Genomic DNA, 24635 nt, shown 5'->3' on the forward strand with positions numbered 1-24635 from the left:
GAGCTGGAGTCCAGTAATGTTAACAAGCTCTAGGGGATGATTCTGCTCCGCGTTAAACTTTGAGAACTGGAGCTCTCAAACTATGCCCACAGGCACCATGAAGAACACGTTTGCTGATGGAGGAGCGAGAGTTGTGGCAAAGCCTGGCCTAGGAACGCAGGTATTCTTGACCCATTCTTTTTCCCCAGCCCAGTCCAGGGCACAAAGAAGAGTAGAGAGTTCGATCATTCTCCCTCTCAGGTTCCTGGAACGGAGACTTGGGAACGTCAGGGGGTCTAGAAACAGAGGGCGGGCATTCCTCTCTGGAGTAGAAGGCGGGGCCAGTGCTCTGAGCCCCGCCCATCCCGTTGCCCCGGGAAACCCCAGGTTGTAACAATAACCGGTGACGCGCTTCTGGGAGGGAGCTTGTCGAGCCCATGGGCGGGACAGTCCAGCAACGGACCAATCGGAACGCTGATGCCCCGCCCCCTAGACCCCCCCCTCCGCGCCGAGCAGGGGGCGGGGTCGCGCCCGCCGCTCCGCCCCTGCTCCGTAGGCGGCGCTATTGCTTGCAGGGGCTGCGGCGGGGTCGCCCCGAGCTGGGAGCTCCGCGTCCGGTCTCCCAGCTCGAGGGCGGGGCACCTGGGCCTGTCGAGGGTTCCGCGGCAGCAAGCGGAAAGCCCCGCCCCCTCCCTCGCCGGGCCCGCCCCCTCCCCGTCCCCCGCCCATCCCGAGGCGCAGCCGGCGCTGAGCGCGGCGGGCGCGGGAGCTGGCGCTGGAGCCGGAGCGGCGGCGGCGGCAGCGGCATTCACGGGGCGGCGGCGCGGGCTCCGGCACCGGCTCGGGCTCCGGCATGGTGCAGTACGGCCTCGTCCCGGGAGAGCGGGGCCCGTGCGCAGGGCCGGCGCCTGGGGAGCGGCGGCAGCGGCGGTGGCTGTGGTGGCTGCAGGCGCAGGCAGGCAGCAGGTGCTAGAAGCCGGGCTGGGCGAGGTGTGTGTCCGCTGGGCTCCCGGGCCGCCGCCCCCTCACTGCCCGGGTCTTTCCCTCCCTTCGTGTTCCCCAGCGCGTCCAGCCCCCTACCTCCGCGCCTCGGCCCATGGCGCCCCGCGGCTGAGACAGCGCCGCCAGAGACCCCTCCCGCGGGCCTCCCCGGGGCGTGCAGATCCCGGAGCCGCCCTCCCACCCTCTGCAGAGCCTCCCTCCCCTCCTCGCCCGAGCCGGGCGGGACCATGGCTGCGAAGCTGCGAGCGCATCAGGTGGACGTGGACCCGGACTTCGCGCCGCAGAGCCGGCCGCGCTCGTGTACCTGGCCCCTGCCGCAGCCCGACTTGGCTGGCGACGAGGACGGAGCGCTGGGCGCAGGGGTGGCCGAGGGCGCGGAGGACTGCGGGCCGGAGCGCCGGGCGACTGCCCCGGCGATGGCCCCAGCGCCGCCACTGGGCGCGGAGGTCGGACCGCTGCGCAAAGCGAAGAGCTCCAGGCGGAACGCGTGGGGGAACCTGTCCTACGCCGACCTCATCACCAAAGCCATCGAGAGTGCCCCGGACAAGCGGCTCACGCTCTCGCAGATCTACGACTGGATGGTCCGTTACGTGCCCTACTTCAAGGATAAAGGCGACAGCAACAGCTCGGCCGGCTGGAAGGTGGGGGCGTCCGGCTGGGGAGGGGGCTGGGGACGCCGACTGGGGCTTCCAGGGGCTGCTAGGTGCGCTGGGCTCCAGGCGGGCTGTCAGGAGGAGGGCTCTTTGGCACCCCCAGGGGTCACAGAGTGTGCGCCCAGGGCGTGGGGCCGGCCAGCGGACAGGCGGGGGCGTACTGGGAGCAGCTGTGTGCGTGATCTCTTGCAGGGTGGGATGCCGGGTGGGAGGTCTGGTGGGGTGACAAGGGACTGTCGCTTTGAGGCGTCCCCAAGGAACGTCCCCACCCTGTCCTTGGGGGCATAGCAGAGAAACCCATTCCCAGGCCGTGGACATTGGGGAACTTCCCCCTCCTCCCCCTAGTCTGCTTTGTGTGACTCTTGTTTTACCCTTTCCTCCGTGGCACCCTTCTTAGAGCGCTGGAATAATGACTTGGAGCCAATGTCGGCTTTCCCTCCCAAATCTCTATCATTGCCCTTCCTGGAGCTGTCCCCAGGGTGAGGAGTGTGACCATGGGCCCATAGTTCTTCTCGTGGTGCCAGAGTTCACCCTAGAGCACTAACCAGCCTGGGGTGAGGAACTCGGCAGGTGACCTGAGATCTGAGTTCTCCATGGGGTGGCTGCTGCCCCCCCTTACCTAGATCAGGATGAGGGTGACTGGTGATGACCCCTGCTGGTGTGAGGACAGGGTATTGAGAGCTGGAGATTTGTCTGTGCCCACCCAGGTTGCTTTTTTCCACTTCCCTGACTGTCTCAGCCCAGATGCATTTAGGGCCTGGGGGAGGGGCAGGGGTACCCCAGGGAGGCCTCAGTGCCAGCCAGTGAAAGGGGGGAGCCATCTTAGGAGGGGACAGGGGCTTGCTTGTATTGTGGCCTCTGGACCCAGCTACTCCCCTGGCCATCTTGTTGGAGAGTGGTGATAGTCTATGCCTTTGGGGGAGAGGAGGCTGGAGGGGTGCCTGTGCCTAGGAGGTGAGCTGTCAGCCTCCCTGTGGGAGGGGTGGCCTCTTGTGAGGGATATAAAGGGAGGGGGCTGTGCCCTGTGGTGCCTCCATGCTGGGTCAGAGGAAGGAGGTGTGCCAGTGGAGGAGGGGAGACTTGTGGGCCTGAACAGCTCTAGATGCCCAGGGGCAGCATTGTAGAGCCAGGGTGTCCTGCTCTGCGAGCCCATAGCTCTCAGGGTTAGTGCTGGCAGCTTCTGTCCCTCACCAGCCATGATGGGGCAGAAACACAGATGGGAGGAGCAGTCCAGGGTCTTTTTCCACGTCCCCCCCCCATCCGCTTGGGCTAAACCCCCATCAGAACACATTTCTCCCAAGTGTGTCCTGTGCTTGGGAATCACTCCCACCTCCTTGCTCCCCATGTCCTGACCTACTCCTCCCTGTAGATATGTTCACTGTCCTTAAGAGTAGAGAGTTCAGATGCCTCTTCCAGGAAGACTTCCCTAACCCTTTTTAGCTAGCTTAGGACTCCCCCTTCTCTGGCCCTCTCCCTGCTGGTAGCGAGTTTTAGTCATTTGTGTTCTGTCTCATTTCCCCTCTCCACCCTGTTTTTGGAAGACAGTGGCAGTGTCAGAGCTATGCTGTGCTCACAGCACCCAGCATACAGTCTTGACACCAAGAAGCCACCTGTGTGTGTCTAGTGGGAAACTGAGTGCAGGATGCTGAGGCAGAGAGGGCTGGGAGGGCTTCTTGCAGGAGGTGTAGCTCCATCTGGGCTTGCTGAATCAGGCAGGATGGGGAAAGATGGGGAGAGGGGACGTGACACTGGAAGTCAGGGGAGAAATATAGTTCATCGAAGGTCTTGGGGCCAAGCTCTGAGAGAGGCACCTTCACACATCTTCCTTTAGTGCTCTCAGCAGTACCTGAGGTGATTTTACTGTGATCATTTACAAGGAAGGCACTGAGGTCTGTATTTAGGCATGAACTGGTCGCACAGTTAGTAGATGGGAAAGCTGGAATCCAACCTATGTGTGTCTACCTCCAGGGTCCCCAAGCACCTCTGGAACAGTGTCCTGCTGGCAGCTGGGGGTGGGAGGGGCACATGGAAGGCTTTTGAATATGGGCAAGTATAAATCCTAAACCGTGACTGAGAATGTGCTTGGAGATAGTTTAGTCCCATGAGTTCATTTCTCAGACGGTGAGACTGAGGGGATAGGAGTCTTGCCAGGGCATCAACTGGCAGCAGGCCCTGGATGAGGGCCCAGGCCGCCCGCCTGCCCATTGGATGCAGTTTCCACTGCACCACACCGCTAGGGACACGCCGATTCTCCCTGCGCCTGGGCTCCCAGTCACAGGCTGGGCATTGGAGAGGGAGCCTCAGGCTTGGGCTCCTTACCTAGGTTTTGGCAGAGACCACTCAGGCACTGGAAAGGGACCTGCCCCATGCTGTCCCCTTCCACCTCACCCTCTACCCTGCTCCCCAGGGAGCCAGCCTCCTTCCCTGATTATTCCTGGAGCTTCCTGCACTGTACCCCTTCCCCATTCTCAGTCATTTCCTCCAGGGGCCTGGTAAAAGAGCTATCCCAACTCCCATTCAGGCACAGGTTGACACACAGAACACATCAGGTGTCAGGTCTGGGGTACCAGACCTCTCCTCATTCTCCTGCCCTACAAACATATTGCACTTGGATCCCTGGGGTGTACCAACCCTGTGTTAGATGGGGTGGGGGACTAAAGGAGAAGGCATTGATTGGATCTACTTCAGAATGATCAGGATTCAGCCAGTTCCACACACAGGCCTTGTGTTTTGTAGATAGGAAAGGTTGGGGGTGGGGGCAGGGCTGCGGTAAAGGGGAGTTAGATACCCTGGGGGAGCCAGGGAGGTCCTCACAGAGGAGGTGGCACTTGGTCTGCGCTGCCTTCATTGGGGAGGGGAGAATTTAGGAGATACAGTCTTCCAGGAAGTATTGACTGCATTCCCAAAGGCAGGGAGGTGAAATTGTGCATGTGTGATTTGGGGGAAAATCTGGGTGTGCCAGGCTCGAACCGAGGGTGTCCAAGCATGGCAGGGAGGTGGCACGGCAAGGGTAAAATGGGCCAGATCAGGAAGGGCTGACATGCGTGGCCTTATCCCTGTGTTCACATCTGTGATGCAGGGAGGTAGCTAAGTGGTGCAGGACTGGTACTGGAGAAGACAAGACCAGCAGCAGGCGTGGGACACCCAGATTAGGCTGAGGCCTGGAAAGCCTGGGCTCATTACTGGGAACCCAACCAAAGGGCCTGGTTGTCTTCCCCTCCAGGCTTAGGATGGGGGCTTGGATAGGTGGTCCGTCTCTGTCTGCAGTGTCCCAAGACTGTGAATATCCAGGTAGAGCCACCTACTTTCTCTCAGATGCTCCAGTCTCACTTTCCTTTGGCCCTGTACTCCTCCGGGAAGCCTTCCAGGCTGCTCTGAGTTCTGGCGCTCCTTCCACTTAGCGCCCCTGGAGTTGTTCTGCCTGCTTTTGTGTTTCCTGGCTGCCAGCTCCATTGGGAGCTCCCAGGCCAGGCATGGGCGCCTCCCATTTCTGTCCCCAGAAGAAGCACAGTGGATGGGGACTTCCCTTCTCTCCCAGGGGGCTGGAGCAGCCTGGCTGATGAGAGGTGGGATCAGGAGGGGTGGCGCCACCCCCATCTGGCCCAGTAAGTTCCAGGTGGGGTGAGACTGGAAGGGAGGGACTGATCCGAGAGGCCAGGGCAGGGTCCTGCTACAGCCCTGAGCAGCTCTGTCAGCTGAAGCCACCCCCTTCCTCTTCCACCAGCCTGCTCCAGCAGGGCTCCCTCCTCCTCCTTTGTCCTCCGGGGATCCCCAGCCCCAAGGGCTGATGAGGGTGCAGGAGGAGGCGGTGTGAGCCCCGGTTGGGGGGTGTCCTCACCCCCCTCACTGCAAAGGCGGGGGGCTGGCAGCTGCCCGCCTCCTGGGCACAAGCCCGTGCCAGCCGCTCCTGGCACAGTTGCTGGCACGCCCGGCAGACTCCCACGGCCACCTGCTCACACCCACCCACGAGCGCTGGCGCGCTGCGGGCCCTTCCGGCTTCCCGGGCCTCCCGGCACCCCTCCCCCGCCGCCGTGCTGGTGGAGGGGGGCCCACCCCACTCGGCTCCCCGAGGAACCCCTCACTCCCTGCCGGCCCATGGCAGCCGCCCCCGCCATATTCCGGGCAACTTGGGGATCTGAGGAGGCGGGGCTCAGGGAGGCCCCTGGGGCCACGCGCGGGAGAGGAGGGGGCCAGGAGGCAGACAGACCGACAGACAGGGTGAGGGCCCCGCCTGCCACCTGGCGCCGTTCCAGCGGGACGATGGCGGGCAGCGCCGTGCCAGGCGGTAATTGCAGACAGACTAATTTAAAGAGATGAGACGGTTATTTTTAACTCGCGTTAAGGTAATGAACGGCGCGGGGGGTTTGTGGGTTCAAAAGTTCAGTGCCCCCACCCCCCCCACCCTCACTTTCTGCAGGTCTGTGGGGGCCTCTCTTTGCAGCCCTGAGGGCTCAGGCCAAGGGGCTGACTCTAGGGAGCAGGGAGGTTGAGGAACTGGAGAGGCCCTGCCAGAGGGGTGGGAGGGCTGAGGGGGCCGAGACAGAGGCACCTGGTGGGGGGGGCCCAGAGCACTCCATCAGACCCTCACCACCACCAAGGCGGGCTGGCACTCCTGTGTTTCAGGTGAGGAAGTGACTAGCCTTGAGGTCGCTACCTCTGAAGTGGTGGACCTGGGAACTGGACCCCAAACTGAAGCTTTTGAGCTATTGGGTAGGATTGAGGTGGGGCAGGGGCTAGAGGGAAGGGCTTGTTTTGGACTCTTAAAGGGTTCAGGGCTTCTTCCCTACAGCCTGCCTTCCCGGTCTTTGAGTAGCAGCTAGTGGTAACCACCACATGGGGTCCTGTCTGTGACTTGTGAGGGTTGAGAGATAGTCAAGTACTGGGATGTGGGTACATCAGCTACAGCAGGGGGAGCCCCTTCCTCACCTGTTTCCCTTACCTCCCAGGGACTCACTAGATCTATTTCCCAACTGCAGCTTACCCAGCGTGGGGGTGCCTGGGAAACAGGAGAGGGTGGGGCTGGGCCTGCCTATACATTGGGGCCTGCCCCCTCGAGTTCAAATCAGATTTGGGTTCTCCAAAGAGCTGGAGAGTCCTGGAGCCCAGTCTCCACACTCCTGCCTCCTCCCCGGCTCATCCCCTCTAACATAATCCTGGTGACTGGAAACTCACCCTGTCTGGGATTGCCCATTCTGTTGCAAGACAAGTCTCTATTTGTTTGAGGCAAGGTCTCACTCTTTCACCCAGGCTGGGGTGCAGTGGCATAGATCACTGCAGCCTCAACCTCCTAGGCTAAAGTTATCCTTCCACCTCTGCCTTCTGAGTGGCTAGAACCACGGGCATAGGTCATCCCACCTGGGCTAATTAAAAAATTTTTTTTTTTGTAGAGACAGAGGTCTTCCCTATGTTGTCCAGGCTGGTCTTGAACTCCTGGGTTCAAACGATCAACCCGCCTCAGCCTTCCAAAGTGCTAGGATTACAGCCATGAGCCACCATGCCTGGCTGCTAGATGAGTCTTAAAGCTTTTAGGACTTATTTTCTTCTCCTCAACAGTGTTCCATCCCCTTTCAGCATCACACAGGGTGTCCTAGTCCAGCCGTTTGGCATCATTTGGGGTCAGCTGTGGAGTCAGGAGTAGGTAGGGGCTAGACAGAACACCTGTAGGGAACCTGATGCAGTGCATGTGTGAGCTGGAGCAAAGCTTTCTCCCGTTCTGCTTCTGTGTTCTCATCTGTGTCCAAAGGGCCTTAACTCTGTCTCTGACAGGTTCAGTGCTGTAACTTACAAACCCACTGGTTGTAGGAGCCATGAGAGGTTCATTGGACAGAGGGCACATAGTACTGAGAGGACTTCTTCCAGGTGGGCTCATGTGAGTACAGGTGTGGGTGGACTTGAACTTGGGACTCCTGTTTAAAGATGCCTGTCCTGTCTGTGGCAGTACCCAGGTGGCAAATATGCTCTGGGTACAATGAAAGGAGTGTTTATGGTAGTTCCAGCTGGCCGCCAGAGCAGGCAGATGGGGGTTCAGGGTGTTGGGTGGGCATGAGCTCAGGCTCTAGGGCCTGTGTAGGGCTCTCAGGGGGACAGCTGGATCTGGAGCACCCCCTTCTCCTGGCACCCTGGTTGCTATAGAAACCAACTCCTGTTTGGGAGGGTTTGGCTGTTTGCTGCCTCTCCCCACCCCCCAACCCATATGTGGAGGTGGGAGGGGGGCCAGGTGGTGCGTGGGGGAGGGGCCTCCCACACCCTCCCCCCGGGGCCTCCCTCTTTGCAGAGAGAAACCTTTCTGGTCTGTAGGTTGGGGTGCCTCTTATGGAAAGGAGAAAGAGAGGTAAGAGAATTGATGTCTGGGTGCTAGGCAGTCAGTGGGCAGTTCACATAAATTCTCTCATTTCACCCTCCCTGGATCCCGCAAGGTACACATTAATAACCCCATTTTGCAGTTGAGGAAATGGAGGACCAGAAAAATGAACTCATTTGGCCAATGCAGCATAGCTGGGACAGGCAGAGCCTGGATTTAGCCGCAGACCCGTCTGTCTCTGCCACGTTTCTCCATCTCCCCATGCTGGTGCTGTCAGCTCCACATGCCAGCCAGCCAGCCCTCCTGCCCCCAGGCTCTCCTGCTCCAGAATCCTCCTGGGCTCCTCAGTTCACCTGGGAGCCAACCAAGTCCAAACTGCTCAGTTGGGACCCATAGGCCATCAGCCCGCCTTGTCCAGGCCCTGCCTTCCTCGTACTTTTCCCGCTTCCTCTGATCCCAGGTTGCCCTGGCATTGCCACCTTCATACCTGACACCGGAGGTCTCAACCCACACCCACCGCTGCTGTCACATGGTCATCAAGGCACCTATTGATTTTCCTTGGCCGATCCCTCTGATGCCCCTCAGAAACTAGGCGGGGTCTTGGGTGGTTTGAACAAAGACCACCTTCCAGTTGATTCTGGAACCCAGCACTTCTGACTGAGAATTTCTGCTTCAAGTCCTCAGTTGTTTGCAACCTGGCTGATGATCAGAGTCACCTAGAAGCTTTCCGACAACACAGGCTTCCAGTCCCCAGCTCAGACCCTCTGAATCAGGCTCTCAGCAGGTGGGCTCTGGAATCTGTGTATGGCTAGTGAGAGGTCATTCTGAACCAATGCCTTAGAGGGAGGCTTCTTGTCCCCTTGCCTGTCCCCCCATCTCCTCCTCCCAGTGTGGACCAGTTTCTTCTCCAAGCAGGCTGCCCAGGTTGAGGCTATGCCCCTCCTCCTTGCTCCTTTTTGGTCCTCCAGAGATCTGAACCCCAGGCAGTCAGCACCAAGGGACTGGGCCACCACATCAACATCATGCAGCCAGCCCATGGCTTATAAATCACACTGTATAGGATGTGGATGAAGAGAATGGAGCCACAGCCAGGACTGATATGATTTGCTACTAGGAGCCTTTGCTGCAGGAAGGAGGGAGGGCTACCCTGGGCTCCTGCAGTTCCTTAGCAAAAGGACAGAGAGCCCCGGGCAGCCCCTGGGGGCAAGGCCAGAGTCTACGTGGTTGTAAATACTCGGGAAGCCGCTCTGGAACTGGAGTGGTGAAGAAACTGAGAGTCACAGCCCCTGCTTGGAGGGCTCCCCCCGTACAGTGGATGAGAGAAGAGGAGTGTGTATATGGCTGCTTAATCCAGTCCTGGGGCCTTAGTAGGACACTCAAGGCCTGGCCACCAGCCCTAGTCATCCTCTCCAGCCACCCTCCCATCTTCTGACCCTTGCCTTAGCCACACTGAACTATTCTAGCTCAGGATTCAACCTGCCATGTGCCATTAATACATTCTTTCATTTAATTTCCCAGCAACCCTGTGAAGCTGGTAGGGTTACTTTCCCCATTTTGTAGGTGAGGAAAGGAAGAATGAGAAAAGTAAGCAGCTTGAAGATTACCCTACTCTTAGTGGCAGAAATGAAAACTCTCCTGGGCTAACTCCACCCTAGGCCAGAGCTCTGACCTTCTTCCCTTCTGTCCCTTCCCCCTCCCAATCATTGTCTGTCTGCCCTCCCTTGGGAGTTTGGCCCTCAGGCTGCTAGCCTGGGGAACGGCCCTAGGGTCCCTATCTCCCAACCCCAGATAGTGAGCTCCCTGAGGACAGGGGCAGACCAGCCTGATGTTCCCCTGATCTGCAGACCCCAGGGCTGAGGCAGCTCCCTCCATTTCCTGTGATCCAGGGCTACATTCACTGGGTACCTACTCTGCAGGGCTGCAGGGTGGGGACTGGACTGGCTCCTTGACCTTGAGATCCCAGCCTGCAGGGGTCAAGCTAGGGAGATAAAACAAGGACACGGACTCTGATGCAGGGTAAAAGCTGCTCAGGGTCATGCTGGAAGGCCGGTTAATGAGCTGTGAGTGTTTGGAGCTAGAGGAGGGGAAGGGAGACAAAGCAGACCATCCCAGGTTCTGGGCTTCTCCATGCGAACCCTCAATGGGAATGACATGGGCAGAGATCACTCAAGGTACTGTGGGGAGTGGACAGGAGAGATGCTAGCCCAGGCACCCAGTGTTGGCCTGCTACTGGGGTCCAGGGGAAAAAATGAACCTGAGATAGGGCAAAGGCCCAAAGAGTCCCAGATGCCAGGCCTGGTGTAGGGAGCACCCCTCGGTGCCTTGAGAATCCCTCAGGTGAGGTGCAGCTGTGTGGTTAGGAGTCTTGGAGGCCAACAGGAAGGCAGAACCTAGCTCTGCTTACCCTCTGCGTAGCCTTGGGCAACTCTGAGCCTCAGTTTCTTCCTCTACGAAATAGGATAATAATAGGGTCTTTCCTCAAATGCCTCCCTTTCCTGTCCTTGAGATTGAGGTGTCACATATTCAAGATGTCTAAGCTCCCTCCTGCCCTTAGGTGGGCCAGCTGCTTTCTGGCCTCCGGAGCCTTCCCTGTGGCCTTGGATGACAAGCAGGCCAGGTTTTAGGCACCCCATTTTCACAGATGAAGGAAATGTCTTGTTTAAGGTCATGCTTGAACCAGGACTGTCTGCGCCTGGACACTGGCTCCTCTTCACCCCACTGGCAAGCTGTGCGACCTTGGGCATGTCCCTTCCTTCTCTGAGTTCCCCTCCCCCAAGACTCTGGGAAGCTGTGAGGCCTCTTCCTTCTCTCCCCTGTCCCCTCCCTCTATCCTCAGCTGGCCTCCTCCTCCTCCTCCTTTTGTAACCTGAGCTGGGGCCCTGGGGGAAGGGGCTTGCCCTCTGCCTGAGGCACCTGCCAGCTGAACAGATGTGCAGAGATGGAGGGCTCCGGGAAGAGATGGAGGGCTCCGGGAAGGGATTGAGGGCTCTTAGCCTGACAAGGCTGGAGCCGGGGCAGGCAGTGCTCAGTACACCCTACCCTGGCCTCTGGCCTCTGCCCCTAGGGCTTACTCTGAGCACTTGTTCATTTTTCAGTGGACATTCAAGTGCTCCAACATGTCCTGCAAGGACCTCTCAGTCTCTAGGAGAAGACAGATGGCAGATGAGGGCTGGTGCCCCGGTCTGGATGGGCTGCCCTGGGCTCCTGGAGCCCCTTGGCATGGGGACAGAGGGCCAAGGGCGGCTCCTGGGGGCAAGGCCAGTGTCTGTGCGGGTGGCCATGCCCCTGGGAGAGCAGATGGTTCTCTTGGCACCATGCCTACTCTTCCTCTTTCTCCCCCAGTAGCCAGCCTGCAGGGCTGGGGCACAGCTGCTGGGCCCTCCCCAGAGCTAGGCTCAGGGCAGGGCTGGTGAGGTCACTGCAGCTGCTCCCAGGGCCTGGGGCAGGGGAGTGGGGAGGTGCTGCCTGCAGAGGGAGGGAGGGGCTCAGACTGAGAGGAGAGATGAAAAGTCTGAATGCTTTGCATTTAGGAATTCTGTTTAATCCTGGATGAAGGAAGGTTTGTGAAGGGTTGCTGAACTAGTGTGGACAGTCCCCTGCCCCTACCCCAAGGCTCACCCTGGAGCTTCTGCTTGGCTTTGTCTCCTCTCTGGAGGTTTTTCAGGGCAGGAGGAAGAGCAAGGGCCATGGGTACAAATTCCTGCACCACCACTTACACTATGTGACCTTGGGCAAGGCAGTTTGTCTTTGGGAGCTCCAGTTTCTCATCTGGAAAATGGGGACAATAAATCAACCAGAGGGTTGTTAGAAAGATACAAAAATCAACCAGAGGGTTGTTACAATAAGCTGATAATTTTTGATCGGCAGCATGTGGTCAATATCTTGGAAGGAGCAGTCCTGCCCCCCTCACTGCCTCATTTTCCCAATGAGGCAGGAAGTACTGAGGACAAGTAGGGAGGTGGCAGAGGCAGCAGGAGTGGCAGGAGAAAGCATTGGGGACGAGGGTCACACAGGACCCTGGTAGGGGGAGGGCAAGGCTTAGAGCTCTGGCCTGAGATTTGGCTGAACAGAAACTACACAGAAATGCCAGGCCTGAGCAGCTTGTGGCTGCTGAGGGTTCCATCCTATCTGTTGACTTTTTGTGAGCCAAGGATTGCCCCACAAAGTTCAAGTAGGGAGGCTGGCTCAGACACCATTTTACTCTGGTTGCTGTTAGATCTCTGCAGGAGCACTGAGGTGGTAGCATCTAACTTTGCCTACGGGAAGAGGAAGGTGCCACAGAGCTGGCCTTGATGGAGGAACAGGAACTGGCAGAGCAGAGAGAGGGACAAGAGTATTAGGGGGTGGTTTGCAAAGGCACAGGGATGGTGACATCCAAAGTAGCTGAAGGCCCAGATGGTCCTGAAGGAAGGAGGCGATGAGGTTGGAGGACATCAGTGGGCTCTTTACTGTCAGTCTGGGATTGGACCCAAGCCCATGGGTGACAAGAATGGTCATTGGAGCAGTGCGAGGCTGGACTTTTGTTGGTGGTTTATTTGCTGCCCAGCCTGTGTGTGTGGGCTCTGCTTTCTCTGGGGGGTGCCAGAGCCTCATGCTTGGCTTTGGCTATTGGTTCCTCCTGGCCCCAGGCTGCCCACTCTGGGATCCACTGCTGATCCTGAGCCCACTCACTTGGAGACATCTGTGGCCCTGTGCCCCCACCTGCCCTTCTATTCCTTCTCCACGGCAGACCCTCGTGCTGAAGATTTGCACATGGCCTCAGGTCCCTGGCATCATTCAGGTCGCCTCTTTCACCAGGGAGAAGCCTGGACTGAGAACCTGAACTTCACCTCAGATGGCAGGGCAAGTGACTCTCGGGAGTCTGTGTCTCTGTCTAACACAGATGTGTGTTCCAGGCTGGAGCCCCAGAGTGGGTGGGGGCAAGGGGTGGAACAGGGAGGCTCCTGGGGCTCTGAGACAGGGAAGGGATGACATTCTTGACATGCAGGATCTCATCCAAGGTCCCATATGTCCCTGTGGATGTTGGGATTATAATCCCCATTATAGTGGAGGCCCATGGTCACATGGATGAGGTTGGGATTTTGTCCCCTTCCTTTGACCTCTCTGTATGCAGGAAGGAAGGGCAAGAGGGAAGGAGGAAATGGGAGTCATAGAGGGGATCAGAGCTCTTACCACAGTCCCACAGGTGGTCACTGCAGTAACAACAGGTGCTGGGTCATTGTCCCCATCAGGTAGTCAGGGTTAGTCTCTTGAGGGAGGGGCTGGGATGAGCCTTTGACTGTGGTGGAACCTGGACAGGTGTCCACACCTGATCTTGGGCTTGGGCTGTAATGGGTGGACACAAGACCCAGGGCCACACTTGGAGGACCATGGAAGACCCCAGGTGCCAGGGAGGCCAGGAGATAGCACAAGATTGGTGGTAGGTGGGACACAGTGCTTGTCTTCTGTCTCTGATGAGAGCTAGATTTTGGGCTTGAGTGTCAAGGTGGAGGTGGCCACTGGGGTGGACAGCAGAGCAGAGTGTCCCTTGCCACTTTAGGGGTGGGTGTGGGAAGAGCCCTAGTTTTAGAATCCAATATCCCTAAGACCCAAGCCTGGCTCCATCATTTCCCAGCTTTGTGGCCTCAGTCATTTAACTTACCTGAGCCTCAGTTTGCCCCCTTTGTAAAATGGCAGTACCTACTCACAGGACGGTTACCAGGATTAAAGGAGCCTAGCCTATGCTGGGCATGTGGTGTGTGGTGCCGTTTTCTGGCTTCAGCATTTGGATCACATGCCAGCGGTGTGCAGGAGCTGGCTTGCACTGGCTCATGAGGGCTGATCGTGCATACTTCTTCCCATTTCTGCATTCAATGACGTCATGTGGCAGCTTAAAATTGGCTATGATGTGAGTATCCATACCACAGAAAACAGCAAAAGCTACAAATCAAAGCAGGTGGTTTTTTTTTTTAACTTCCAGAAGAGCTGGCTGTTAAACATTTGCCAGCACACCACTGAATGTGCCCCAGGAAAGGTAACTTCCCCCAGCCTCACTGCCCAGGATCAGAAGAATATGGCACAGAGATGGCCAGGCATGGTGACTCACACCTATAATCCCAGCAGTTTGGGAAACTGAGGCGGGAGGAACACTTGAGGTCAGAAGTTTGAGACCAATATGGGCAACATAAAGATACCTTGTCTCTACAAAAAGTATAAAAATTAGCTGGGTGTGGTGGTGCACACCTGTGGTTCCAGCTACTTGGGAGGCTGGGGTGGGAGGATCATTTGACCCCAGGACGTAGAGGGTCCAGTGAGCTATAATTGCGCCACTGCACTCCAGCCTGGGTGAGAGACGGAGACTCTGGCAAAAAATAAATAAAATAAAGACCCTGGCTCAAAATAAATAAATAAAATAAAAAAGAAGATGGTACAGAGATCATGAGTCCATGTCCCAGAATCCATCCTGTGGGCCCTCTGTAGCCACAGTAGGGACAGAACAGGAGGCAGGGCAATAGTGGAGTTCTGGCTCAGCCAAGCAGCCTAGAACTCAAAGTCCATGGCCCCTTCTGGGCCTAGAGAAGTTGGAGGTAAGTATGGCACCAGGCAGCCCTCTTAGGTATGGGACAGCAAATGAGGGGACCTCTCTTTTCTCTATGGTCTCCTTTGGCCTACAGAGATCTGGCTGGCCCTGGCTGGAGATGTAAGATTAGATGAGGTTGAGCTGTCAGAGAATGAAGCTGTGCTGGGAGGAGAAATGAGGTTGTACTGGAAGATAAACGAGGTTGTACTGTCAGGGAATGAGGTGGTACTTGGAGGCAAGGTGAGGCTGCATTATTAGATAAATGAGGTTGTACTGTCAGGGGATGAAGTGTACTTGGAGTAGAGATGACGTCCTGCTGGATCAGTCAGGTTGCGCTGTCAGAGAACACAGCCACACCACAGGAGGAAGCAGAGTGTCCGACTTGGAGGATAAATGAGTGTGTCCTGCTGGATAAATGAGGGGGCCCATCAGGTGAATGGAGTGCTGTTAGCAAATGAGGTTGTACTTGCTGGATAAATGAGACTGGTGTGCTGGACAAATGGGGTTGTGCTGTCAGGTGAATGCATTACTGCTCGTGGTTGAAGGGCGTCCTGGGAATAGATGAGGGTGTCCTGCTGGATAGATGAGCTGCCACCACCAATGGATCAGACCCTGTCCATGAGGGAGGCGCCATCAGCAAGGACGAGGTTATTCTGTTCCCACTGGGGCTCCTGGAGTGTCTTCCGGCCCAGGAGAGACCTTGGTGTATACCAGCCCTGGGTTGTCCAAGTGTCTCTGAGGAGCAAAGTGGGGGCTGGGTAGGGCAGGCAGCTGCATTGTGTGCCCTAGGACCTCTCCACCCCCAGTGGGTGCCCTACCCCTCTCCCTGGCTCCCCTCAGTGGATCAGACTGCTGTGGACATTCTCGCCCCACTGCCTGCTTCTCACCCTGCCTGTGTCTTGTTTCTGCCCAGTTTGGAAAAGCCCCTATTATGTGCCAGCCAGTCGGCCCAGTCTCATTTAATTCTCTCTACAACATAGTATTACTCCTCCTTGTACATCTACTTTCTCTTATTCATTCATTCATCCATCCATCCATCCATTCATTCATTCAACAAACATTTAAGAGTCTAGTATGTACCAAACGCATGAGGTACATTTAAAAAAAAAAAAGGATAAAAATCACTGTCCTCATGAAGCTTACATTCTAATATAAAGACAGGACAAATAATGTATTAATTTAGAATGTGGTAATGCTTTAGAAAAACATATAGCAGAATCAGGGGGCCAAGAAATTCCAGGGAAGAACAGTTTTTAAGAGCAGTCAGGATGGGCCTTGTTCCAAGAGGTGGCATCTGAACAAAGACTTGAAGGAGAAGAAAGATCTCTGTAGATATCTGGGGGCAGGCGGGACCCTGCCTGGCAGGTTTGAGGATGGGGGGGAGGGATGGCGCGGGGCATCTGCACGGTCACTGAGGGTCTTGTGGGCCATGGCAAGGCCGTGGTTCCTCACTCTGAGTGAGATGGAGGGTGTCAGAGGGATCTGGGCAGGAATGGGCATGATTCTGCTTATTTGAAGGGTCACCCTGTCTGGCATGGAGTGCTGTAAGGAAGCGAGGGAGGGAGCAGGGAGCCATTTGAGGACTGGAGCTTGAAAGCATCCTGCCCAGGGTCCAGCACTCACGGGTGATGGAGCTTAAACTGGAATCCAGTTGGAATGCTAGAGCTGATGTACTTTGCCCTACTCTAGCCCCCTCCCTTGGTGGGGAGTCCCCGGGGTTCTGGGCTCCCTGGCCCAGGTTCTGAGGGAGAACAGGGTAGGCATGAGATGTAACCCACTGTCCTTTCCCTCTGTCCCCAGATGGTCTCCCTTGGGCCCTGATTCAGGGAGGTCCTGACTCCCCTAGGAACATGCTCCAGGTCTGGATGTAGGTGTGGGAGGCATGAGGCCCCAGAAGCTGGGCCCAGCTCTGGGCACCAGGGGAGCCCAGGCATGCCAGGGCTGTGGCTGTGGTGGTGGGTTGCTAGGCGACTCTAAGAGGGAGCCCTGGTTACTGCTGCCTGGCAGAGGCATCTCCCTCTTCTGCCTCTTTCACCTCCTCCATGGCCTCTGGCCCCCCAGGAGGCCTTGTGTGTGAGCCAGAGCTGTGATCAGTGCTTGCCACTGGATCTGGCAGGGAGCTCTGATTGCTACCAGGTGGCTGGGCCCTGAGGAGCCAGACTAGGCTGCAAAGCCTGAGCTTCTCTCTTGGGGCACAGCCCTGTGCAGCACACCTGGTTCAGAGCCCAGCTCAGCAGTCAGAGTCCTAGGTCCTCGCTCAGCTCTGAACCACCTCATCTGACCTTAGGCAAGGCATGGCATCCCTCTGTGCCTTGGCTACTCCATCCATCTTGCCTGCAGAATCCTCCCCAGGAGATTCATCTTCTGTGAAGAAGGGTTCTGAGTGCACGGGGATCCAGGTACTCCTGTCCCCACCCTGATGGCTTGAGTCTGTAATGCTTAAATTTTGCACTAAATCTACTTTGCAGGAAGAGTTCCGCTACTTAAGAAAAATGTTTGAAAACCTCTGGACTGAATGATTCTAAGGATTTTCAGTGTCAAACTGAAAAGGTCCCGAGTACAACTTACCCATCTCCTTAGTTTACAGTTCAGGACACTGAGGGCCCCAAAGAAGGAGAAACTTCACCTAGATCAGGCTTGGTGGAGTGGGAGGAACACTGGGCTGGGGTCAGGAGCCTGGGCTCACATCCCTGCTCTGCTACCAGGCCTTGGACAGCCTTGGGCAAGTGCTTTCTTCCCCCTGGGTTGGGCCAGCCATGGTTTCAGGCTGAGGCTTGAGCTCCAGGGGTACCTGGCTGGATATGGGACAGAGCAGGGAAGGGTACAGACCTTCAGAGGCCTCGAGCTTGTCTTTGCGGTAATCCAAAATATTTGAATAACGTGTATAAAGAAAATGTGGATGGATTATGAAGTATATGCAAAATTCCCTTGAATTCTAAAACGGAAGCTTACTTGCAGGAAATCCTGACCTGTGCAGCATGCCCCCAGACTTCCCCTGCTGCCAGCTTCTAGGGATGGTTTACATGGAACGTTTGAGGAGCACTGGATACTGGCTTCCTAAGATTCTTCGGGATTCTCAGACCTGTTTCTTCATGGGAGAATGTGATGTCCTTTAGACTTATAAGACCAACTTGCAATCCCAGCACTTTGGGAGGCCGAGGCAGGTGGATCACCTGAGGTCAGGAGTTCAAGACCAGCCTGGCCAGCATGGTGAAACCCCATCTCTACTAAAAATACAAAAGTTTAGCGAGGTGGTAGTCGCACACCTGTAATCTCAGCTACTCAGGAGATGCAGGAGAATCGCTTGAGCCTGGGAGGTAGAGGTTGCAGTGAGCTGAGATCACACTACTGCACTCCAGTCTGAGCTACAGAGTAAAACTCTGTCTCAAAAAAAATAAAAATAATTAATAAAAAGAAGACCAACCTGAAATCAATACCTGGCATAGCACTTAAGCTGTGTGACCTTGGCAACTCACTTAACATCTCTGAGCCTTACTCTCCTGTTATGAGGCAGGGATCACAATCTCTGACTTGTATGGAGGTCGACTAATGATGACATGAGATAAAGTCCTTAGAGTGCCCAGGGCTGAATGGGCAGATGCTGGCTAGGTGCTGGTACCTGGAACTGCCCTTTCTCCAGAACATAATGACATTGATAAAGTGGCGTTGCCGGAGTGACCTCCAGCTGGAAAAGTGAAGAGGTGGGAGGTGGAGCCTCTTGTAAGCCAGACAATCCTATGGGGGAGGAGAACTGAGGCCTCCTAGGAGCCTGAACACAGGTGTCGGGGAGGGGCTGGGGAGCCAGCTGCAGGGGTGGAAACAGGAAGGGAGTATCTACTTGAGGGAGCACCGCTCCCTAGGGGCCCAGCTCCCCCTCCTCTCAGGGCCTTAGGAGAATCAGGAAGGGCAAGGCTGGCAAGTCCCAGATGTTGCCTCTAAAGGCCAGAAAGTGCCAGAGATAGGGAGCCTGGGGGCCTAGGAATCAGGTCAGTGCCTGGAGCTAGGGGTGAGGGGTGGGAGGGTACCCTGGGCAGCAGGAAGGATCCCTCCTCCCGGAGACTGGTGGGAAGGAAGCAGGAGGGAGAGCCCTCACAGAGCAGTGGCTATGAGTGAGGCTGGGTGGATTCACAGGTTAAGAGCAGGTCCGTGAGCTGGGCAGAGCTGGAGTGGTACTTAGCATTGTTGCCTAGCTGTGGGGCCATGGGAAGTTGCATCATGCTTCTGGGCCTCCTGTCCCCAGTGCATGAAATTGGAGAATGCCATCTTCCCAGAGTTGCTAGTGCCCAGCACAGTTGCACTCAAGGCATGATATTAAAGAGATGGAAACAGAGCAGGTCTGTTGGGAGACCTACGGGGTGAGGTCTTCTGGCCAGAGTGAGGATATAACCAACGTTTATAAACACCTGGCGTGCAAACACTTATTCGTGCACATGTAATGATCTTACAGCCTTAAGAGGTAGTTACTGAACATAGCCCACTTTTTCAGAGTCATTCACTGAGGCTCACAGAGACTGAGAAAACAGCTCATGGTCATATAGCTAGGCAGCCAAAGAGCCAGACATCCTGCCTGGCCCTCTGATACCCAAGCCCCTGCTGTTTCCATAGCAGTACCTGGACCAGGAGGTTGAGGCCACCGAGTAAGAGGCTCCAGAGGTGGGGTGGGGCAGGCCCAGCCAGAGTTCTCCAGATTCCAGTGGGGCCAGTGGACTTTCTGCCTTCCTCTATCCTCAGAACGGGCCTGGCAAAAGCAGGCAGTGACATGGGGAACACCAGACACTGGCACAGCAGAAATTAAAAAGAGGATATATGCAGAGGTGGTAGAGGCAAAGCCCAGGGAGGAACTGAGCGACAGCAGAAGAGGCTAGGCCACCTTGGGCAAGCCCAAGGTGTGTGTGAATGGGGACTCTGCTGCATACTTTGTGGGGATTTTTTGAAGGCTCCACCAGGAAGGGGCTTGGAAGGCAGGCAGGTGGGTCAGGAGAGGGCAGGCTGCAGCCCAAAGGCCAGGCAGGAGAGCTGAGCTGGCCTGAAGGTGGTCACTGAACAGGGGTGGAGGCTGAGGTCTCCATGGCAAAAGGACATCTTTTGAGGGCCTGCTGGAATCCAAGCCCTCTGTGGAGTTCACAGCAGCTCAGAGGAGTTGGGGTGATACCTCTGAAAAGTCTCAGGCCTTTTCCCACCTTGGGGACCCCCGGCCTACTCTGCTTGTCCTGGCCAGGCCCTCCCAGCAAAGGGTTAACAGTCTTCTCTACCTGCAGTTGCATTTTAAAGACACGAAATTAAAGCAGGTAATTTATTCTCCCCACACACGAAAGAGCAATTAGTTCTAAACAGGGCTTAATCAGTCACCGCGAGATTGATTTCTGGAGCCCTGGGTTTTCGGGCTCCTGGCGCCATGCCAGGCTGGGGAGGGAGGGGGGCGGACAAATGAGCCGCGGCGGCATAAGCCCTTACGTAATCTGCTGGGGGCCCTGGCAGCCTGGTTAGCCCCGAGTAGGGCTTGGCTGAGCTGAGGAGAGAGGGTACTGCTCCCTGCTGCAGGCCCCCCGCAGGCCCAGAGTAGCCCACAGGATTGGCCATGACCCCAGGGAAAGCCTAGGCCCAAAGCTCTGGCCCTACCCCTCTGGGCAGTCTCTGTGTGGGGGTGAGGCGGGATGGGGGTGCGGTTCTGGGGCAGAGGGTGGGTACTCTGGGTTTGTCCCAGCCGGTACTTACACCTGTCCCCTCCTTCTCTCAACCCCCTTACCTCATCTTCGTCCCTACCTCCCCCTCTTTCCATCACGTCCCCTCTTTCCCCATGGCCTCCTCACCCCGACTCCCACCCACGCCCTTGTCTCTGGCTACAGAACTCCATCCGGCACAACCTGTCGCTGCACACCCGTTTCATCCGTGTGCAGAACGAGGGCACCGGCAAGAGTTCGTGGTGGATGCTGAACCCCGAGGGCGGAAAGACAGGCAAGACTCCGCGGCGCAGGGCCGTGTCCATGGACAACGGGGCCAAGTTCCTGCGCATCAAGGGCAAGGCGAGCAAGAAAAAGCAGCTACAGGCGCCTGAACGAAGCCCGGACGACAGCTCCCCGGGCGCTCCCGCCCCGGGGCCGGTGCCCGCCGCAGCCAAGTGGGCCGCCAGCCCCGCCTCGCATGCCAGCGACGACTACGAGGCGTGGGCCGACTTCCGCGGCGGCGGGAGACCCCTGCTCGGGGAGGCGGCCGAGCTAGAGGACGATGAGGCCCTGGAGGCCCTGGCGCCATCATCGCCGCTCATGTACCCAAGCCCCGCCAGCGCGCTGTCGCCGGCGCTGGGCGCGCGCTGTCCCGGAGAGCTGCCCCGCCTGGCCGAGCTGGGAGGCCCGCTGGGCCTGCATGGCGGCAGCGGCGGCGGCGGCGGCGGCGGCGGCGCGGGGCTGCCCGAGGGCCTGCTGGACGGCGCGCAGGACGCGTACGGGCCGCGGGCCCGCTCCGGGACGCCCGCCTACTTCGGCGGCTGCAAAGGTGGCGCCTACGGCGGGGGCGGGGGCTTCGGGCCACCAGCGCTGGGCGCGCTGCGCCGCCTGCCCATGCAGACCATCCAGGAGAACAAGCAGGCCAGCTTCGCGCCGGCCACTGCGCCCTTCCGTCCCGGGGCGCTGCCCGCGCTGCTGCCACCGCCGCCGCCTGCGCCTAGGCCCGGCCCGGTGCTGGGCGCGCCGGGGGAGCTGGCGCTGGCGGGCGCGGCCACCGCCTACCCTGGCAAGGGGGCGGCCCCATACGCGCCGCCCGCGCCCTCGCGCAGTGCCTTAGCCCACCCCATCAGCCTTATGACGCTGCCCGGCGAGGCGGGCGCGGCGGGCCTGGCACCGCCAGGCCACGCCGCCGCCTTCGGGGGCCCGCCCGGCGGCCTCCTGCTGGACGCGCTGCCTGGGCCCTACGCGGCCGCCGCTGCCGGGCCGCTAGGCGCCGCGCCCGACCGCTTCCCAGCCGACCTGGACCTTGACATGTTCAGCGGGAGCCTCGAGTGCGACGTGGAGTCCATCATCCTCAACGACTTCATGGACAGCGACGAAATGGACTTCAACTTTGACTCAGCCCTGCCTCCGCCGCCGCCGGGCCTGGCCGGGGCCCCGCCCCCAAACCAGAGCTGGGTGCCGGGCTGAGGGCCGCCTCCCGCCCCCGGGCGCCCCGTCCCGTCCCCTAGGGGCCTCTGTCTTCCCATCCCGATTCCCGGGTCCCCGCCCCCGACTCCAGCTCCCCAGGAGGCGGCCCCAGCCCAGCTAGGGACCCCTCACGAAGGCCGGCCACAGGGGAAGGGGAGGGAGGGGCCGGGGCACCCCAGGGCTCCTGCCCACACTCCTGAGATCTGCCCCCTCCTCCTGGGCTGGAAGCCTGGGCGAGGAGGCTAAATTCCAGGCTGGCTGGGAGTAGGGAGGAGCAGGGTGGGCAACCTGGTGTGAACGGTGGTCGGGGAAGCCGACTAGGAGGTGTGCCGGAGGCATTTCCAAATATTCAGTTTCATTTGCGGAGCCCTAGCCGTGACCCCGCGCCCACCCCAAACACGGATCTGGTTCCCACTTGACACACTTTCCTACTGGTCTTAGTCTCACCCACCCGAAGCCAGCAGCCCTCTCCGGAGAACTCACGCCTACCTATCCATCCACCCCGAGCAGCCCTCCACCCCCAAATCGCCCTCCGACGACCGCCACCCCCAACAGTTCAGCCTCCCCCTCCCATCCCTGCCGGCCCCTCTCTTCTCCCTGCCTCCGTCGAAGTCAGTTCCTCTCTTCAGCCGCCCCTACCCGCTAGTACTGGTCTCAGCTTCTCCAGCGAGCCTCAGCCCGGTCCACCCCTAACCCCGACGCCCCTTTCTCCGTGCCAGTTCTGGCCCTTCTCCCATATTTATAAGTGTCCGGTCGGGGCGGGCGGTGGGCGCGGCGTCCCCGGCGCGTATCGTAGGCAGTGTACCGTGGCCGTGCCGTCAGAGTGTGCGTGTGCGTGTGTGCCGTGTCGAGGCTGTGTAGAGTGCATTGTACAGCATATTTTCATGAATAAAATTGTTTTAAATATTTCCCGCGCCTTGGGCTAGCGGGAGGGGAGTGGTGGTGGAGGATAATTGACAGGGCACTTGGGGGCAGGGGGAGGGTTTCTGTGTCTGAGTCACTATTGTGGCTTTGTGTCTGGGTACTCGTCAGCCTTTGCTACACGAATGCTCCTCTGTCCCGCACACACTGGTTAAGTGCCTAGTGAGTTGCCCTGTACTGAAGATGTGCTTTGTGGAGCTCTGCACCTGTTTCTGTGAACATGTGCATGCAGGAAGTTTTGGCCCAGGAAAATGCATCCTAAATAAGCCTCAGAGATTGGGAGAGGATGCACAAATATTTACTGAGAACCTTTAGTGCCAGGCTCTGTGTTGGACGTGAGTTCTGTTCCCATTGTACAGATAAGAAAAGGTCAGAGAGAGAAAATGACTTGGGGAGGTGGGTAGAGATGGTGAAAAGAGAACCCTTTGAGGTGCACAGACTGCTGTTGGAATCCATTTTCTGCAATTTGCCAGCTGTGTGACCTTGGGAAATTTTTCAACCTCTGAAACCTTGTCTTCCTGGACTACAGCATGGAGTAGTAGCATCCATCTCATAAATTTCTGTGAGGCCTAGGAAAGGTATGTAAAATGCTCAGCACAGGCCCTGCACTCATTCATTCCAGGAAGACTTGGTGAGCACCTGTTAAGTTCTTATACTTAGCATTAAGGCTTCCCTAGAGCAACATAGTCTCTACCCTTAAGGAACTTAGAGGCTCCTTAGAGCGGGGAATAGGTCTACATTATAGACCAAAGCTATGATAATTGGAGGAGGAGCCCAGGAGCTGTCCTGGGAATGAATGAATGAATGAATGATGGGGCAGCACTCATCTTGGACTTGAGTCAGGGAAGGTGCCTGGAGAGGTGCTGCCTCAGCTAAGCTTGGTAGGAGGAATTGGCATTGGGAAGGGTATTCAAATGAAATGGCATGTTCAGACACAGAGTCAAGAGACATGTGAATTCCAGAACCAAAAGCACTTGAATGTGGCTAAAATTCAGAAAGCAGATCACTGATGGCAGGGAGGCTAATGGGTGGGAGGATTCACCAGTGGAAGAGGGGCAGTGTGGCTCAAACTAGGGGATGGGGGAGGATAGTGGGGCTAGAAGGGAAAGGATGAGTTCACATCTACTTTGCATGTGGAGTCACTGGGGACTTGGTTGTGGATTGGACCTGGGGGGTGAAGGAGAAGAAAGCATCAAGTGATGCTTGGTTTTTGTTTGGGTACCTGGGGAGACGGCCCTTCCTTGAAATGGGGCACACCAAAGCAGGAGGAACCCTAGGGAAATTGATATGATCATTGGAGCTACATTCCATAAGAATCTTTGGGATTTGGAGCAGGGGGAGGGATGTTCAGGAGAATGACATTCTCTGGCACTGGGCAACATAGCGGCCCTGAGATGTCCACTTGCACAGTGGGGCCAGAGTCCAGAAAGCGTCTGGGCTAGAAAGGGAAGTCAAGAATCAGGAGCACAGAGGTTGTCACTGAGGGGTTGGAAGTGGCTTGGGAGGGGAAGGACTGCAGAGTTGGAAGAGCAGAAAGTCCAAGTCTGCTCTGATGAACACCTTGGCACAGGAGGGACCCACTGTCTGAGAGGGAAAAGAGAAGGAAAACCAGGACCCCAGAGAGTCAGGGGCAGTGTCCTAGAAAGGAATACCCAATGCTCTTACCTTCTGGAGCCTAACTTTCTCAGTCTGGAAGATGGGCTATAGCACCTGTTTCACACATTTGTTTTAAGGAGGAAATAAGATAGGAATTATTGTCTAAGGTCACACTGTTGGCAAGGGGCAGAGCCCCTGATTGTCCCTCCAATGTCCAGGCTCTCCTGCAGCCCCCACTGCTTCTGATGGTGTGGCTGGAAGCAGAGGAGCAGAGGAGCTCAGAGCCAGTAGAATCCACATAGGTTCTGGGCTCAGAGTTGGGGCTGAGACCTCACTGGTATGGTGGTTGTCCCTGCCAAGTGGGGAGCACAGAGACTCATAGGCTTTCCCCTGGGACAGATGCCCCAGCCCCACCCCACAGCCAGCCTCTGAGAGAGCCCAGCTGGGCGTGGGCTCCATATGGGCTGCAGAGCTGCCCCTGCCCTAGGCTG

At 57.5% G+C, this 24635-nt stretch overlaps 1 protein-coding gene across 1 annotated transcript; it reads left to right on the forward strand.

Moving 5' to 3' along the window:
• Positions 1-711: 711 nt before the first annotated feature.
• FOXO6 (forkhead box O6) lies at positions 712-22535 on the forward strand. The gene is made up of 2 exons (XM_017974605.4): positions 712-1622; positions 20341-22535. The coding sequence occupies exons 1-2, from the start codon at positions 1209-1211 to the stop codon at positions 21625-21627; spliced, it is 1701 nt and encodes a 566-aa protein (XP_017830094.2). The 5' UTR covers positions 712-1208; the 3' UTR covers positions 21628-22535.
• The last annotated feature ends 2100 nt before the right edge of the window (positions 22536-24635 follow it).

This window comes from Callithrix jacchus, chromosome 7 (assembly GCF_049354715.1).
Source record: "Callithrix jacchus isolate 240 chromosome 7, calJac240_pri, whole genome shotgun sequence".
NCBI classification, from domain to species: Eukaryota; Metazoa; Chordata; class Mammalia; order Primates; family Cebidae; genus Callithrix; species Callithrix jacchus.